General features: G+C 40.7%; 1 protein-coding gene across 1 annotated transcript in view; it reads left to right on the top strand.

The window, feature by feature from the left end:
* Positions 1-19,533, top strand: part of agbl4 (AGBL carboxypeptidase 4) — an 855,821-nt gene that overhangs the window by 680,992 nt on the left and 155,296 nt on the right. The window contains exon 8 of the mRNA XM_072574259.1: positions 5,770-5,884. Within this exon, the coding sequence (XP_072430360.1) occupies positions 5,770-5,884 (115 nt within the window). The remainder of the gene's footprint in view (positions 1-5,769; positions 5,885-19,533) is intronic.

The following is a 19,533-nucleotide window of genomic DNA, read 5'->3' as shown; positions in this document are numbered from 1 at the left end:
GCTGTTGGAAACCAAAAGGGGCCCATCGCACCACAGCTCCAGGCAACCAGGAGCAGTGACAATCTGAATCAGGAGAAGAACATGATAGTCCCTGTGACTGACTCAGAACCGAACTTTGCTGGCTTCGTTCTCAACCCAACGACACCTGGACCAGGGCAAACCCTGTAGTTCTTGGGCCATGGTGAATTTTGATGGAATTAGACAGGAGCTTTCAAGGGTTAATTGGAGTAGTTTGTTTGCAAGTAAAGGGATCTCTGGCAAATGGAAGGCCTTTAAAAGTGAGATAGCTAGAGTTCAAGGTCTATATGTTCCTGTGAAGGTGAATGGCAAGGTTGGCAGGAGTAGGGAACCCTGGATGACAGAAGATATTGAGGCTTTGACCAGAAAAAAGAAGGAGGTACAGCTCGGGTTTAGGCAGCTGGGATCAGGGGAATCCCTGGAAGTATATAGGGGATACAGGAGTTTACTGAAGAAGGAAATCAGGAGGGCGTAAAGGGAGTATGAGATTATCTTGGCTGAGAAGATTACAGTGAATCCGAAAGATTCACTGTAAAGAATAACTAGAGAGAGAATAGGGACCTTCAAAGTGGACATGTATGTGTAGAACCGCAGGAAGTGGGTGAGGTCCTCAATGAATATTTCTCCGCTGTGTTTATTGTGGAGGAAGGCATGAAGACTTGGGAACTTGGAGAAGTTAGTGGTTATATCTTGGGGACAGTACATATCACAGTAGAGGAAGTGTTGGATGTATTAGAATATATGAAGTTGGATAAATCTCTTGGTTAGAACCTAGAACAATACAGCGCAGCACAGGCCCTTCGGCCCTCAATATTGCGCCGACCTGTAATTATTCTCAGCTCGTCTCCCTACACCATCCCAAAATCATTCATGTGTTTATCTAAGGATTGTTTAAATCTCCCTAATATGGCTGAGTTGACTACATTAGCAGGTAGGGCATTCCACGCCCTTACCACTCTCTGCATAAAGAACCTGTCTCTGACATCTGTCTTAAGTCTATTACCATGAACACCAACTAGCCACAAAACGACACGACCAGCTATCCTTAGCAGCCACACACACAGATGACAAGCAACATGAATTCGACTGGGACAACACTACCATTATAGGGCAAGCAAACAGAGAACAGCCAGGGAATTCCTAGAGGCATGGCGCTCATCCACAGACTCTATCAACAAACACATCAACCTGGACCCAACATACCAGCCACTACAGCGGTCAGCTGGAACTGACAACCGGAAGCGGCAGAGACAGGCCACTATAAATGCCGGAGGAAACAGCACAGAAGCGCTTCAAAGGAGGCTCCCAAGCACTGAGGATGTCACCTAGACAGGGGACGAAACGTTTGCAAGACAAATTCCCAGCTCAGCGAACAGAACCACAACAATGAGCACCCGAGCTACAAATCTTCTCCCAAACTTTAAGTCTATTACCCCTCAATATGTAGTTGAGCCCTCTCGTACAAGTTAACGTCATCATCCTAGGAGAAAGTCTTTCACTGTCTACCCTATCTAATCCTCTGATTATCTTGTATGTCTCTATCAAATCCTACCTTAACCTTCTTCTTTCTAATGAGAACAGACCCAAGTCTCTCAGCCTTTCCTCATAAGACCTTCCCTCCAGACCAGGCAACATCCTGGTAAATCTCCTCTGCACCTTTTCCAATGCTTCCACATCCTTCCTGTAATGGGGCAACCAGAACTATATACAATATTCCAAGTGTGGCTGCACCAACGTTTTGTATAGTTGCAGCATGATATTGCGGTTCCGGAACTCAATCCCTCTACCAATGAAACCTAATACACCGTATGCCTTCTTAACAGCACTATCCACCTGGGTGGCAACTTTCAGGGATCTATGCACATGAACTCCAAGATCCCTCTGCACATCTACACTACCAAGAATCTTTCCATTGACCCAGTACTCTGCCTTCCTGTTATTCTTCCCAAAGTGCATCACCTCACATTTAGCTGCATTGAACTCCATTTGCCACATTTCAGCCCAATTCTGCAGTTTATCCAAGTCCCCCTGCAACCTGTAACATTCTTCCAAACAGTCCACTACTCCACCAACTTTAGTGTCAACTGCAAATTTACTAATCCATCCACCTATGCCTGCGTCTAAGTCATTTATAAAAATGACAAACAGCAGTGGTCCCAAAACAGGTCCTTGTGGCACACCATTAGTAACTGGACTCCGGACTGAATATTTTCCAGCAACCACCACTTGCTGCCTTCTTTCAGAAAGACAGTTTCTAATCCAAACTGCTAAATCACCCTCAATTCCATGTCTCTGCACTTTTTCCATCAACCTACCATGTGGAACCTTATCAAAGGCTTTACTGAAGACCATGTATACCACGTCAACTGCCCTACCCTCATCTACATGCTTGGTTACCTTCTCAAAAAACTCAATGAGGTTTGTGAGAATGGCCTACCCTTGACAAAACCATGTTGACTATCTGAAATCAAATTGTTGCTTGCTAGGTGATTATAAATCTTATCTCTTATAATCCTTTCCAACTCTTTCCTACAACAGAAGTAAGGCTCACTAGTCTATAATTACCTGGGTCATCTCTGCTGCCCTTCTTGAACAAGGGCACAACATTTTCAATCCTCCAGCCCTGAGGTACTAAACTTGTAGACAATGACGACTCAAATATCAAAGCCAAAGGCTCTGCTATCTTCTCCCTAGCTTCCCAGCGAATCCTTGGATAAATCCCATCTGGCCTAGGGGATTTGACTACTTTCACTCCTTCTAGAATTGATAACACCTGTGCATAACTAACCTCGATCCTTTCTAGTCTAATATCTCGTACCTCATTCTTCTCCTCCACAATGTTCTCCTTTTCCTGAGTGAACACCGATGAGAAATGTTCATTTAGCATCTCTCCGATCTCCACAGGGTCCGCACTCAACTTCCCACTTCTGTCTTTGACTGGCCCTATTCCTACCCTAATCATCCTTTTATTCCTCACATACCTATAGGAAGCTTTAGGGGTTTCCTTTCTTCTATTTGCTAAAGACTGCTCATGTCCTCTCTTTGCTCTTCTTAACTCTCTCTTTAAATCCTTCCTAGCTGATCTGTAACTCTCCATCGCCTCATCTGTACCATCTTGCCTCATCAATACATAAGCCTCCTTCTTCTTCTTAACAAGAGATGCAATTTCTGTAGTAAACCACGGTCCCCTTACCTTATCACTTCCTCCCTGCCTGACAGAGACATACCTATCAAGGACAAGCAATATCTGTTCCTTAAACCAACTCCACATTTCGATTGTCTGCATCCCCTGCATTTTGCTATCCCACTCTATGCATCCTAAATCTCGCCTAATCGCATTATAATTGCCCTTGCCCCATCGATAACTCTTGACCTGTGGCATGTACCTATCCCTTTCCACCGCTAAACTAAACATAACTGAATTATAGTCACTCTGTCCAAAATGTTCACCTACAACTAAATCAAACGTTGTGGCCATTTCTGAGACACGGATAGAGCAGGGTGAGGAATGGATGTTGCAGGTTCCAGGGTTTAGATCTTACATTAAGAACAGGCAAGGCGGTAAAAGAGGTGGAGGCATGGCCTTGTTAGTCAAAGATAGTATAATGGTGGCTGAGATAATATTTGATGAGGACTCGCCTACTGAGGTAGTGTAGGCTGAGATTAGAAACAGGAGAGGAGAGGTCACATTGCTTGGAGTTTTTTATAGGCCTCCACAGAGTTCCAGGGAGGTGGAAGAGAGGATTAGCAAAATTATTCTGAGTAGGAGTGAAAGGAACAGGGTGGTCATTATAGGGGACTTTAACTTTCCTAACATTGACTATAAACGTTATAGCTCGAATACGTCGGATGGATCAGTTTTTGTCCAATGTGTACAGGAGAGTTTCCTGACACAGCATGTTGAACGTGGGACAAGATGGGAGGCCACACTGGATCTGGTGCTTGGACAAATAGATGGATGGGAGAAGATTAGCAGGATATGGGCCAAGTGCAAGGAAATGGTGTTAGCCTGGATTGACATTTTGGTCAGTGTGGAACAGTTTTGGCCAAAGAGCCTGGTCTCTGTGCTTCAGGACTCTGTGACTATGTGGCATCATCACCAGAACCTTCCAACAACCTCTAAGATATCACTTGACTGGTGGTGAGATCCCTCATGTACACCCAGATTGTCTGCCACATGCTGCTCTCAAAGCCACTGCGGGGATGAGGTGGAGATTTTGCAAAGAAAGTCTGGAGAAAGATGCAATGGGTTTTGTCTCAGGCAGCTCCATGATGCAGGACTGTGTGCTGTACATGCTGTTGCATGGTACACAGACCGAGACAAGCATCAACTACACCTGGAGGGCCATCAACTCGGTGAAAGACGCTCTTTGGTCTGCCCAAAATTTCTTGGTGTTCCAGAGTGAGGAGTTGACCCCAACCAAGTGTTACAGACTGGCACATTCCAAGGTCCAGGACTACATGATGAGGAACCACTAACTGTTGGGGCAACTGCTGCCAAAACACAGTGGGGAAAGTCTAAAATCTTTCTGTCGAAGTTAAATGGGGTCTGTTCAGTTATCAGATCAATTGTACTCAAGTGTCTTGAACAATTAAGAAATGCTTTTCCCCAACAGTTATGAGCTTTGAGAGAAGTGTCAGAATAGAAACATAGCTCCATATTTCTGAAGGAGCCCTGATTGGAATCTCCTGTCCGAACAGTGAAGCTCTCTTCCTTTCTAAGAAAAAAGAGGTACAAGATTGCCACTCCTCAGAATAACAGGCCCAGGTGTTTTAGTAATTTGCGTAATATGATGGAGAGTTTTTCTTATATCATCCCCAAATTACATTAAGTTAATTTTATACAAAGCACTCGATCTCAAAATTTAAAAGTGTATCCAGAGTCCATCAGTTATTGTAGCTAAATTTTTCTTTACATTTTATGTAACATTTAATCTTAAATGAACACAAATTGCTTCATTTGTAAGATACAAAAGTAGTTCTTTTAATGCCTGAGAAGGGGTGAGAAGTTTTTTTTTAATTTGCAACATGCAAAAAAAGGGCCATTCAAAATAGCAAATGCTTCTCATTTTAAATGTATTTGTTTGATCTCTCGTGGGACTTGGGCATTGCTGGCTGGCCAGCTGTTGTTGCCTGTCTCTGGTTGCCCTTGAAAATTTTGTTTATTTAATTTTAGCTAGAGTATAATTCTGTAGAATTATGTCCATTTTCAGTACTATTAATTAACAGAGAGGATGCAAGCTATAAACATAGATATCTGTTGCAACAGAGAAGTGAAGAAAGAAGCTAAGTGTTAAAGATAGAGCAATAAATGCAAATATCATGTGCAAACTAGAAAGTTGACTTGTTTCTCAGCTGAAAAGTCATTGATTATTGGTTCAATGATGAGTGGAGTTTTCCAGCACTGTTCTACATTTGATAGATTTCAGTTGCAAGGAAGATTAAGTTTTTAGTCAGTGTACCATGGCACCTTGCCACAGCAAAAATATTTTAAATCTCTTGCTATATGATTTTTCTTTCAAGGACAGAATTGCTATGGGTCTGTTAGTTTAAAAATTATGCAACTTGATGTGGATGACCAACTTTTAGTGAATTTCAGTCCGCAGCAAGGTCAATACTTGGAAGAAAAGCAATAACTTTCTAGATTGGTTAATAATCTCAGAAGAGATCTGATTTCATAAATCTGTGTACAGTGATAAGACCCCATTTTAACAATATTTTGTAAATTTCACATATTTCTGTTCCTTCTAGGTTTTATTGATTTTCTTGTCAGCCAGCACTCAGTTGCCAAGGCTCTGCGGGATGTTCTGGTCTTTAAAATAGTACCAATGCTCAATCCTGATGGAGTATTTTTGGGTAACTATAGGTGAGTAAAATCATTAAATTTTGTATTTTAAACATGGCACTTCTCATTTAACATATTATTGACATGTTGCTGTATTTAAAATTGACAAAACTGTATGTTTTAGGGGATATTCACACTCAGCAAGTTTAATATTGTTGCAAATCTGAAACAATTCTTCCACTAGCCCTAACTTTGGAATATGAGCCAACTACCAAGATTCAATCTGAATCCAAAGGAGAGTGATGTCTTATTTAGCCTGTTTCATGTGTCACATTGAGCTTAAGTGCAATGCTTCCGTTTACTTTGTGACTATAAAATTAGTATAAAGGCATACTGTTTTACTGTGGCACTGTAGTTATATTGTGAATGAACTTTCAGACATATTGCTTTCGCTTTTAGCTTTCAGATATTTACCTTTCAAATGATAGGCAGAATTTAATGGAGTAGTTGGGTGCCGTATAGGACCAGTAAAATAAAGGGTTCTGAGCCCGTTATCTTCCTAACCTCCCACAGTGAAGCCTGGGCTGGTACAGTTGAGGTCAGCCTTTTGTTTCAGAAGTCAGCTCAGGTGCCTATTAATGGCCACTTAAAGATGGCAGCAAAACCAGTAGTTTTTCTAACAGTGACAGATAGACTATGTGCCATATGGGGTTGGCCACCAGGTAAATTTTTACAAAGCCTTTTTTCACCTATATTTGGTTGTAGGAGTTAAGGGTGAAACGGATTCAGACCTGCCGGTTCTAGAGGCAGGCCTGAAATGACAATGAAGGCAGATAATAAGGCTGGCAACCTTAGAAGAACCACTGTCATTTACTGAGGCATTAGCCTTGTTTCTACTGGTGAATAGAAGGTACCCAAGCCTTCACACCTCACAACTCCTTATCCCTCAATGCCCCAAATGTACCCTAATACCTCAGTCCTCCATGTCCCCTTCTCATGCGTTTGCTCATTGCTTATTTTGAGGTACCATTGCCTGTTCTAATGTTCTCCTTCAGTGCTGCATAAGCAGTTGTGACAGGTGGATGATACCTTCTGACTTTCAGTTAAGGAGACTGCAAATAGCTCTGGGCCTGGTCTACATCAACTTGACATGAAGCGACAGATAACAGCAAGTGCCCTGGCACAGGAGCAATGGTGAAAGCATGAATGATGTTTTCCTCAGAAAGAGCAGCAGTTACATACTCTAATATCACCAACTTTGGAGCATATTTTGCAGGATTATTGGCAGAGTAGTCATCCTTGAGCACTGAAATCCATGACATTGATAGCAAAAGTTGGAACTTGCATGGCAGCAACACTGGACTCCATAACCTCTGTCTTGGCTTCCACTGAGGCACTGGGTGACATCTACGTACATTGTAATAGAAGCTGACATAGCATCTATCAGATGTGGCATCACTGCTTGAACCAATAGTGTTATCATAGAGATGGAACTACTTCCACACTTGAAAGAGTGAACTGTAAGCTCAGCTCATGCACTTGCCATGTTGGAGCATTCTGTTTTTATATTTAAACTTATGTGCAAATGCAAAGCATTACTGATTATTGTAACCTAAAGGGATATATGTCTGCTTTCAATTTCCCAATGTGTATGACTATCATACAAGGCTTCCTTTTATAACATCATCCCAAAAGTCTCAAGCTAATGGCAAGCTGTTAGGGTTGATGACTAATGTGTCAGTTAAAAAAACGGAATACATTTTGGTCTCTGAAAGATGGCCAAGATAAATGTGGTCACATTTTGGTGAATTTTATAATGTTGTGTCCTAATGAATCTCAGAAGTATTTCATTGCTTCCAAAGTTGGAAAAGCACAGCACTCTTGCAACTATTCAGCTTCTAACCAAATGAACAGGAATGTCAGTGTGTGATTACTACATTCTAATGGTGCAACATTAAGGCATCTAATTCAGGGCAAGTAACAAGCACCAAGCATACAAAAGATATGAAATGCTAATTACAAGCTCACATTATCAATTGTTGGATAGGATCTTTATGATTTCTGCTGCAGTCAACAGATAAATATTTCAGCTAACTATATTGTGAATAAAAACAACATCCTTAATTAGAGATTAATTTTGCTTTAGATATAATTGATAATGTTATTAAGTGGTGTTTAATTCTACAAATTAAAAGTTGAAATTCCAGCAGAAATGAATTATTGGACTGAGTTCTTTACAATCTATCTACCTAATGTGATCTATAGGCTGCAGAGTTCAAAATCTACTCTTACCTTCAAATGCATCCTAACTATTTTTCTATAACTTCTGTAGTGGAAGGTCAGAGAAATTAAGAGACCACTGTTTAGGGATTTACAATGCGCTGTCTGAGAATGTGGTGAAAGCAGAATCAATTGGGTCTTTTAAAAAGGAATTTGATCACTATCTGAGAAAGGAAAATGTTTGCAAGGACTACAGAAAGAAGATATGGAATGGCACTAAATGAAGTTATTCCATCAGAGTACCAGCAATAAACATTGTGGACCAAGTGACTTCCTTCTCTGCTGTAATCATTCTATGATTTATTCTATGAACCTATAATGTTAATTGTTATTACAGCAATTTCTGAGCTGTTTATCCAGAACATTTATTTAAAAATGCCCTTTTCATTTCCATAATCAATATATTTGATTATAGATTACAAGAAAGAATCTTAACACTTTTTATGTGATTTACTGCTATCTAATGAGATTTATTCCATAAAACTCTCATTGTCTTACAGATCTCCAAACTAGTATGATTTTCCAAGCAAACAAATAGTTTGAAATAATTGGGCATTCTGCACATTACAATGCAAAATGGATTGTAAAAAGCAGCAGAACAGTTGTAGGCAATATGTAAGATTTATGATTCGATATTCAAAGTGCACGAGAAAACCGTTTTCAGATATCTTGCATTCATAGTGTGCAAATTAGTTCAAGTTCTGCACCTAAGAGCAAAAAAGGGTTCTTGTAGGCAAAATATCTTTTCAACAGACATATAATTGAAATAACAATGAGATATTGCCAATTTGATCAAATGATATTTTGCCTAAGATTTGAAATGCGCCAAGCATTTTACAAAACTGTTGTTATGGCAGAGGTTGGATAATACACTGTCACTCTCTAGTCCAATCAGTCCATTGGTTGCAACATAAGTTTAAATGCTTTACCCAGTCACCGTTATGGCCAATTATACTTTATCAATATTCACATTAGAATTTTTAAAAAAGTTTCTTTAATAATTTGTAAAATTTGTGATTTATTATGCAAACAAACCCTATTTTCAAAAATGTAATGATGATTATTGCACTGTATCACAAATGAAGGCATAATTATCTGCCCTGTGACATTGCACACACATTTGAAAGTAAAACATTTGGTTCAAAATTGTTTGTTCATGAAGGAGAAAAAGTTAAGGTCTGAAATGTTCAAGATGACTTTAATTTTGTATTTGGTGTCCTTACTCACATAGATGGGTGTAATTTGTTTTGAAATAGATTCATATTCAATAACTCTTTACAGGCTTGAGTTTTGAAGGATTGTGGATAATTAATCATTTCATGATCTGGGCTGGTTTGAAAAAGTTGTCACTGTAAAGTCTTTAGATGTTGGTTTAAATGAGGCTCCTTGGAAATCATGTGACTTGTGATAATTGCTTGTTTTGTTGAGGATCATCCTGAGGCTGCTTCAATACTGCTTTGGGCTTTGAAAGGTTTTGATTATTTGTAACTAGTGGAAAGAAGGCAGGTGAAGAGGAACCAGCATCCCAGTTTAGCTTCTCTATTTCTGAAACAGAGAGCAGGATGGAACCTGATTGCTGTAAGCTCAAGATGAAACCTGATTTTTATTCTGGAAAAGTGATTGAAAGGTGCATCTGCCAAGATCCCAGACACAACTATACAGCATTAGTTTCTTAACCACACAAGAATGTCAGTATAACAGACTTCAGAATATTCTACGCCTTATCCTTTGTACCTTCAAGAATAATCACCATTGGATATTTTGTGTTGCAGCCCATGGAGTAGTGATACTACAATGGCAGTACACTCCTCCCCATCTTTCATAACACACGAAACACAGCAAGGTGTCACTAACGTCTTCATAGTTCCAATTCATTGTGAATTCAGAGACTTTTCTGGAAGAGCAGCTTTGTCAGTGTTTGTGCTCTCACACTGGTTTATTCAAAAGGGTTTTCTCAGAAAAGCACAGGATGAACTGAGTAGCAATTCTCTCTCAGCAGACTTTACCCCAACTGAACTCCAAATAATATTCAAACAAAGCTTAATGACTGACAGCCATAAAGCCAAGAATGTGATTTTGAGTAATTAAGTCCAAGCAATTAACTTGAACCATGAATTGTGTCCCAAAGTTTTTTGTTAGCGATCTCTTTTTAAAAAATCAAGTATCTCTTCAGTCTTTTCCAATGAGCAACTCACTAAAATCCTTCAAACATGAATCCTCAATAAGATATAAATTATGAATAATGCAACAAGTTCCTGTTCAGTATGTCTTAATGGAGATTGACAAAGGGAAATGAATATACCCTTTTCACCACAAGATATTGAACCAACTCAGTAGCACTCTTCAACAAAGTATGGAAGCTGCTGATTAACATTATAATTGGTAAGTTTTCTCATATGATGCCACATTATGTAAAATGGGGATATTAAAATTTAAGAGAAGCATACTGTCACATGACAGGAGTATCTATATGAAAAACATCCTGCTACTACCCCAGTGTTGACTGATAATATTGTCAGAAAATATCTATGCTATTCAAGTTGAGAGTTGGGGATGGTTGACAGGCAAACGACTAAGCAGTTAGTTCGGTCTAATTATTCATACATTCAATGCAAAAATGAAGATTCTATCTTATAAATGTCTGCTCCCTTATTAAGTATCTTACATCACAAGTTTTTAATATATAAGCAAATGAAAATATGAACTAAGCACTTCAATTTTAGTGAGTCCTCAGTTGTGATGCCACCTGTGCTGTGAAGCAGTGTTTCCTTAGAATGCTGTTTTATGGTTGAGTGGCATATAGTTAAGCACTTAGACTCATTTATTGAGAGTAAGCATAGTGACATACAATACATATGAAAATGCATTCATATGAATAAGTAGAAGTTGTCATTGATAATGCAGATTATAAAAAGGATTAACAAAACTTGATTTAGCCAAGAGTCTAAGGAGCTACTGTAATGCAGAAACAGGAAAGTCAGTACATCCACAGGCGGGGAGTATTTTGTTCAGTTACTCTAATGCCAGATAACATAGTTAGCTAAGCATCGGGACCTTGTGATCTTGTTCAGATAATCCGAAATTTGATTAATCAAATGCCGGATAATCGAGGTTCCTCTATGTATGGTTGTCTTACATATCAAGAAATTACCAGCTTTGTTCACATTATTTCATACATACAGAAGCTGAGAAAATCCTGAACAAGTACATGGAGCAACAGAGGCAGAAGAGTTGTTTTGTAATGCAGAGATTAGGACAGTGGGATACTGAAATTTGAATATTTAGAGGGGAATTCTGATGTAATATCATGGATTTGTAAGATTAATCTTTTGGCCTCTTCATCAATGCTGAGTATTTCCAAGAGTTTCAATTATATTATATCAAAGAAGAGAATTAGTTGGTTCTGGGGAAGCAACCAATACATGTCTGCATTGGTGTAGAAATAAAGCCTGCTTAGCTGCAGAAGGAAGGTGATAGGATTTAAAGAATTCTGGGGAGCGAACAAAAGCAGGATTTTGAGAGAGTGGAGGAGAATTACTCGAATGGGTCAAGGAATGAGGGACTTTAGTTATGTGGTGTATATAAAGAGGCTGGAATTTTCTTTCTCCTTAGAGCAAGTCGAGAAGAGATTTGATAGATGTGTTCTGAATCATTAATGCAGCAGTAAAAAGGATCAGTAACTAGAGGACACATTTAAGGTGATTGGCAAAAGAATCAAGCAAAGTCAGTTTTTAAACAACAAGTTGCTGTGATCTGAAATTCACTGCATGAAGGGTTGTATTTCTTTATAGTTGGGGGGAGGGGGTGTGCTCCCCTTTAAAAGAATGGCTCAGGTGACCTGGGGGGGAAGCTTTGGATCAGTCTAGGTCCAACTGTGTAGCTGTAAAGAAATGTAATAAACTCCTCCGGGTGCATGTTCCACAGGCCTACCTTGAGGTATTTTTATAATTTATGAATTGACCTAAACAGTATAGGTTGGTGAAGGCAGATTCAATAGTAGCACATAAAAAGATAACAATTGCTTCAAGCAAAATACAGTTAAATCTTGAAGTAGAAAAATGATGTTGTACTACAAAGAATAATTTGTCATAATAAATTCAGTGAAAGGACCAGCACAGGAATAGTGGGTTGAATGGTTTCTTTTGAGCCGTACCATTCTATGACTTTGCAATTTCTACAGCCAGCATGACAGCTAAAACCAATATACTTGGACAGCTTATACACTGGCAATGTTACTTTGTCAGAAGAAAATTCATCACAGAGGTCTCAGGGCCTTGATCAGGATAAAGAAGGAGTAGTGGGAGACATACATGAGGCTAGCGTGTTCCTAACAGTCTATCTAATAATGTAGATCATATTCATGCAATCTATAAATAGTGTAATAATGCAATCAATTTCATTTTGTTTACTCAATAAGACTCTTCCAATTAGAGCAGAAAGATGGCAATCCTGTTCAATATCAGAGTACCCCAGGCTTGAAGAAGCTTATAAGCAACAGGATTAAAAGAGTGAAGTAACCAAACAAAAAGAACAAGTAAAATAAATTCATTAAACCTCCAATTATAATTAAATTTGAAGAAACAAGTATCTGCACTTTTTTTAAAACTTCAATGCTGAAATGGGTGCATCACATTAAGACTTGTCACATTGTCAATAATTAATTTAAACTTGAATGGACAAACCCTTACCTTTTCTGGTGCTTTTTTTTGTTATCCATTGAGTAAATATCTCAAAGTTACGCCCTTCAATTTATATGAATGCCATTCCCTCCTTCAAAACAAATCTTTGATAGAAAGAGGGCAACACAGACAGCAACTTCTGATTTCTGTGTTTAAGTGAGCATATGTAAGTACCTTCAGTTACTGACCAAGTTACTCCTGAATAAGGGTCAACAGGGATAGTTTCATTGCGTCTGTTTAGTTGAGAGGTTAGTCTCATCAAGTTCAATGGTTTGTTAAGTAGCTGTCTGATAGACTAGACAAGCAACTGCCTGACATAATCATACTCATGGTATCATACCTTACAGACAATATCCCAGACAACACCAAGCAGAAGGGCTGGCAGTCATAGACAGCAGGAGGAAGTTGTTCAGGGATTCCTCAATATTGATTCAGACCCCATGAAGTCTCATGGCATCTGTCAAACATGGCACAGAAACCTCTTACTGATTACCACACACTGCCCAGCTCCCACACCTTCCCCTCAGCTGAAGGATCAGTACACCACTTGGAAGAGGCCCTCAGGTTGCTCTGGGTACTGAATGTACATTGTATGAAAGACTTCAGTGTCCATCACCAAGAGTGCCTTGACAGCAGAACTACTGATCAAGATGGTTGGGTCCACAGGATACATGTGCCAGACTGGGTCTGCAGGCAGTTGATGAAGGAACAAGCAAGAGGGAAAACATACTCAACCTCATCCAAGGGTTCGGCAGTACTCTAGTGGTATTATCGCTAGGTTATTAATCCAGAAACTCAGGTAATGTTCGGGGGACCTGGGTTCGAATCACACCATAACAGGTGATGGAATTTGAATTTAATAAAATTAAATTCTGGAATTACAAGTCTACTAATCACCATAAAGTAATTGTCGATTGTCAGGAAAAACCCATCTGGTTCACTACTGCCCTTCAGGGAAGGAAATCTGTCATCCTCACCTGGTCTGGCCTACATGTAACTTTAGAACCACAGTCATATGGTTGGCTCTCAGTTGTCCTTTGAAATGGCTGAGCAAACCATTCAGTTGTACCAATTGCTACACAGTCTCAAAGAATTTAAACTGGAAAGATCAGCAACGCAGCCCAGGGAACTGGTGGGGTTACTAAACGAGTATTTTGCATCAGTTTTTAACTGTGGAGAAGGACATGAAAAATATAGAATGTTGGGAAATAGATAGTGACATCTTGAAAAATGTCCATATTACAGGGGGGAGGTGCAAGATAATTTAAAATACATAAAGGTGGATAAATCCCCAGGACCCAATCAGGCATAACCGATAACTCTGTGGGAAACTAGGGCAGTGATTGCTGGGCCCCTTGTTGAGATATTAGTATTATCAATAGTCACAGGTGAGATGACGGAAAACTGAAGGTTGGCTGATGTGGTGCCACTATTTTAAAAAGATTGTAAGGACAAGCCAGGGAACTATAGATCAGTTAGCCTGACATTGCTGGTAGACAAGTTGTTGGAGGGAATCCTGAGGTTCAGGATTTACTGTAATTGAAAAGGCAAGGACTGATTAGGGGTAGTCAACATGACTGTGCGTGGGAAATCAAGTCTCACTAACTTGATTGAGTTTTTTGAAGAAGTACGAAGAGGAATGATAAGGACAGAGTGGTGGATGTGATCTATATGGACTTCAGTAAGGTGTTCGACAAGATTCCTCATAGTAGATTGGTTAGCAAGATTAGACTCCTCTGCCACTGAGCTGTTTAATTGTCCATGACTGGATGTGGCAGGACTACAGAGCCTAGATCTGATCCATTGGTTGTAGGATCGCTTAGCTCTGTCTATCACTTGCTGCTTCTGCTGCTTGGCATGCAGGTTGTCCTGCTTGTGGCTTCACCAGGTTGACACCTCATCTTCAGGTATGCCTGCTGCTGCTCCTGGCATGCCCTCCTGCACTACCATTGAATCAGGATTGATCCCTTGCTTGATTGTAATGGTTGAGTGAGGGATATGCTGGGCTATGAGGTTACAGATTGTGCTGGAGTACAATTCTGCTGCTGTTGATGGCCCATACCACCTCATGGATACTCAGTCTTCTGTTACTAGATCTGTTCGAAGTCTGTCCCATTTAGCACGGTGATAATGCCACAGAACACAATGGATGTTAATCTCAATGTGAAGGTGGGACTTCATCTTTGCAATGATTGTGTGGTGGTCCCTCTTACCAGTATGGTCATGGACAGATGCATCTGAAGCTGGCAGATTGGTAAGGATGAGGTCAAGTATGTTTTTCCCTCTTGTTATTTCCTCACCACATGCTGCAGACCCAGTCTAGCAGCTATGTCCTTTAGGACCTACCAGCTCAATCTGTAGTACTGCTACCAAGCCAGTCTCAGTAGTGGCAAGAGTACATTTTGTGCCCTTGCCAGTCACAGTGCTTTCTCTAAGTGTTATTTAACATGGAGGTGTACCGATTCATCAGCTGAGGGAGGACATTGATCAGCAGGAAATTTCCTTGCCCATTGGTGGCCTAACCAATGTCCTGTACAGCTGCAACATGACCCCCCAACTCCTATACTCGAGGCACTGACCAATAAAGGAAAGCATACCAAACACCTTCTTCATTATCCTACCTACCTATAACTCCACTTTTACGGAGCTATGAACCTGCACTCCAAGGTCTCTTTGTTTAGCAACAATCCCCAGGAACTTACCACTAAGTGTATAAGTCCTGCCCTGATTTGCCTTTCCCAAATACAGCACCTCACAGTTATCTAAATTAAACTCCAACTGCCACTCCTCGGCCCATTAGCCCAGCTGATCAAGATCCCGTTGTCCTCTGTGGTAATCTTCTTTGCTGTCCACTACACCTCCAATTTTGCTGTCATTCTGTAAACTTACTAATTATACCTCCAATGTTCACATCCTAATCATTTATATACATGACAAAAAGTAGTGAACCCAGCAATGATCCTTATGGTACATCATTAGTCACCAGTCTGAAAGGCAGCCCTCCACCGCCACCCTCTCTCTTCCACCTTCAAATCAGTTCTGTATCCAAATGGCTCATTCTCCCCGTATTCCATGTGCAAAAGATAAAGCTGAAGCTTTCACAGCAATCTTCAGCCAGAAGTGCCGAGTGGATGATCTAGCTTGGCTTTCTCCAGTGGTCTCCAGCATTACAGACACCAGTTTCCACCAATTTGATTCACTCCACCTGATAGCAAGGAAAGGTTGAAGGCACTGGATGCTGCTATGAGTCTTGACAGCATTCTGGCAATAGTACTGAACACTTGTGGTCCAGAATGTGTCAATCCCCTAACCAAGCTATTCCAGTACATTTATAACACTGGTATCTCTGCAACAATGTACAAGATTGCCCAGTATGCCCTGTACACAAAAAGCAGGACAAATCTAATCCAGCCAATTCCTGCCCCATCAGCCTACTATTGATCATCAGTAAAGTGATGGAAGATGTTATCAGTGGTGCTATCATGTAGTATTTGCTGTGCAATAACCTGCTCAATGACGCCCAGTTTGGGTTCAGCAATGGCCAATAAGCTCCGAACCTCATTACAGCCTTGGTTCAAACATGGACAAAAGAACTGAATTCCGGAGGTGAGGTGGGAGTGACAGCCCTTGACATCAAGTCTGCATTCAACTGAGTGTGGCAGCAAGGAGCCCTAGCAAAACTGGAATAATTAGGTATGGGGCAAAGCCTCTGGTGGTTGTTAAGTCCTCTCAGCTCCAGGAATTTCTCAGGGTACTGTCCTCAGCCAACTATCTTCAGCTGCTTCATCAATGACCGTCAGTCCATCATAAGGTTCGAAATGGGAATGTTTGCCAATGATTACACAATGTTCAGCACTGTTCGCTACTCCTCAGTCACTGAAGTAGTCTGTGTTCAGATGCAACAAGATTTGTACAATATCCAGGCTTGGGCTGACAAGTGGCAAGTAACGCTCGCACTACACGATTGCCAGGTTATGATCATCATGAATAAGAGAAAATCTAACCACTGCCCCTTGACTTTCAATGCTGTTACCATCACTGAATTCACCCACTATCAACATCATGGAAGTTATCATCGACCAAAAACTCAGTTGGACTCACCACAAAAACACAGCAGCTTACAAGAGCAGGTCAGAAGCTAGGAATACTGCAGCAAGTAACCACCTCCTGACTCTTCCAAGATAGTCTACTATCTACAAGGCTGAAGTTAGGAGTGTGATGGAATACTCCCCATTTGCCTGGATGAGTACCTCCCCAACAACACTCAAGAAGCTTGACATCATCCAGGACAAAGCAGACTGCTTGATTGGCACCACATCCGCAAGTATCCACTTCCTCCATCACTGACGCTCAGTAGCACAGTATGTACTATCTACAAGGTGCACTGCAGAAATTCATCAAAAGTCCTCAGATAGCACCTTCCAAACCCATAACCATTTCCATTTAGAAGGACAAGAGCAGCAGATAAATGGGAACACCACCATCTTCAAGTTCCCCTCCAAACTACTCATTATCCTGACTTGGAAATATATATCCGTTCCCTCACTGTCACTTGGTCAAAGTCCTGGAATTAACTCTCTTATGGCAGTATGGGTCAATCCACAGCTGGTAGACTGCAGTGGTTCAGGATGGCAGCTCACCACCACATTCTGAAGGGCAACTAGGGATGTACAATAAATCCTGGCCAGCCAGTGACACCCATATACCACGAATGAATATTTTAAAAAATCTTCATCAATTTGCCTGCCACAAGTACATCTTTCCATGACAGTATCAATCAAATTGACCACCACACAATCCTTGGGGAGACAAAATCCCTTCTTCACATTGAGGCTATCTCAACTATTTATGTTGTCTGACACTCTCACTGTGCGAAATGGGACAGACTTCAAACAGGTATAGCAGCTGAAAACTGGGCATGGATGAGATGCCATTGGCATACAGCAGCTCAATTGTCTTCAAACGCAACACATAACCTCATGGTCAGTATATCCCCCATTCTACCATTGCCATTAAGCAAAGGGAACAAACCTGGTACAATGAAGAGTGCAGGATGGCAAATGAGGTGCATCTTGTGAAGTTACAAAATAGAGCTACTTGCATACTTGTGACATCCTCAGCAGCTTCTCAATCAATAGATGACAACTAAGCACTTCTGTCATATTTAGTTAATAATTAAACATCTCTAGAGGAGAAGGCTCGACAAGTATCCCCATTATCAATGATGAAAGAGTCGAGCACATCAGTACAAAAGGTGAAGCTGAAGTATTTGCAACAACCTTCAGGCAGAATATTGAGTGGCTGACCCATCTTGGCCTCTTCCAAAGATTTCCATAATCATTATGATAGTCTTCAACAAATTTGATTCACTCCACATGATATTAAGAAACTGCTGGAGACAGTTAATCATGCAAAGGCTATGTATCCTAACAATATTCTGGCAATAGTGCTGAAGACGTGGGTTCCAGAACTTGCTGCACCCTTAGCCAAGCTGTTCCAGTGCAACTACAGTGTTAGCATCTACCCAGCAATGTGTAAAATTGCCCAGATATGTCCTGTACACAAAATAAAAGGACAAATTCAACCATCCAATACCACTCTATAATCTTCTAGTAGTCATTCTATCAGTTAAGTGAAGGAAAAGATTATTATCAAGAGCATCATCAATCAGCATTTGCTTAGCAATAATCTTCTCCCTGACAGCTATTATGGATTCTGCTCAAGTCCTCATCCCATTGCAATCTTAGTTCAAACTTAGACAACAGAATTGAATTCTAGAAATGAGATAAGATTGACTGCGCTTAAGATTAAGGCTGCCCTTGCTGAAACATGCCATCCAGCAAAACTGGAGTCAATGAGAATCAGGAGTATTCTCTTCACTGGTTGGAGTAATAACTGACATGAGGCAAGATGGTTATGTTTGTTGGAGATCAGTTATCTCAGCTCAAGGACATCTTTGCAGGAATTCCGTAGGGTAGTGCCAAGGGCCCAGTCATCTTCAGCTGCTCCATGGATAACCTTCCCGCCTTTATAAAATCAGAACTGAGGTTGTTCACTGGTAACTGCACAATAATCAGTACCATTCACAGTTCCTTAGACACTAATACAGTCCACTTCCAAATACAGCAAAGCCTGAGTAGTATCCACGTTTGAGCTTGCAAGTGACAAATAAGTCAGCAGCTAGTAATACAACAAAGAACTGCAGATGCTTAAAATTGCTGAAGAAACTCAGCAGGTCTGATAACAGCTGTGAACAGGGGTGGCACGGTGGCTCAGTGGTTAGCACTGCTGCCTCACAGCACCAGGGTCCCAGGTTCAATTCCAGCCTCGGGTGACTGTGTGGAGTTTGCACGTTCTCCCTGTGTCTGCGTGGGTTTCCTCTGGGTGCCCACAGTCCAACGATGTGCCGGTCAGGTGAATTGGCCACAGTGTTACATGTATTAGTCAGAGGGAAATGGGTCTGGGTGGGTTACTCTTCAGAGGGTCAGTATGGACTGGTTGGGCCAAAGGGCCTGTTTCCACACTGTAAGGAATCTAATCTAAACAGAAAACTGAGTGATTGTTTTGAGTCTAGTGAAAAAGGATCACTGCATTTGAAATGTTAACTCAGGCAAGGAATCCAGTAGCAAGTAACTCACCACCATAATCCATAAAACACAAGTCAAGCTCTGGCAAGATTCAAGAAGCTTGACATCAACCAGGACAAAGTAGCCCATTTGATTGGCACCATTTCCTAAAATAAACACTCCATCCACTACTGTCACTGAGTAG

This window comes from Chiloscyllium punctatum, chromosome 7 (assembly GCF_047496795.1).
Source record: "Chiloscyllium punctatum isolate Juve2018m chromosome 7, sChiPun1.3, whole genome shotgun sequence".
NCBI lineage: Eukaryota > Metazoa > Chordata > Chondrichthyes > Orectolobiformes > Hemiscylliidae > Chiloscyllium > Chiloscyllium punctatum.
The sequence above is the reverse complement of the archived record's forward strand: the minus strand, read 5'-3'. Positions and strand labels throughout refer to the sequence as shown.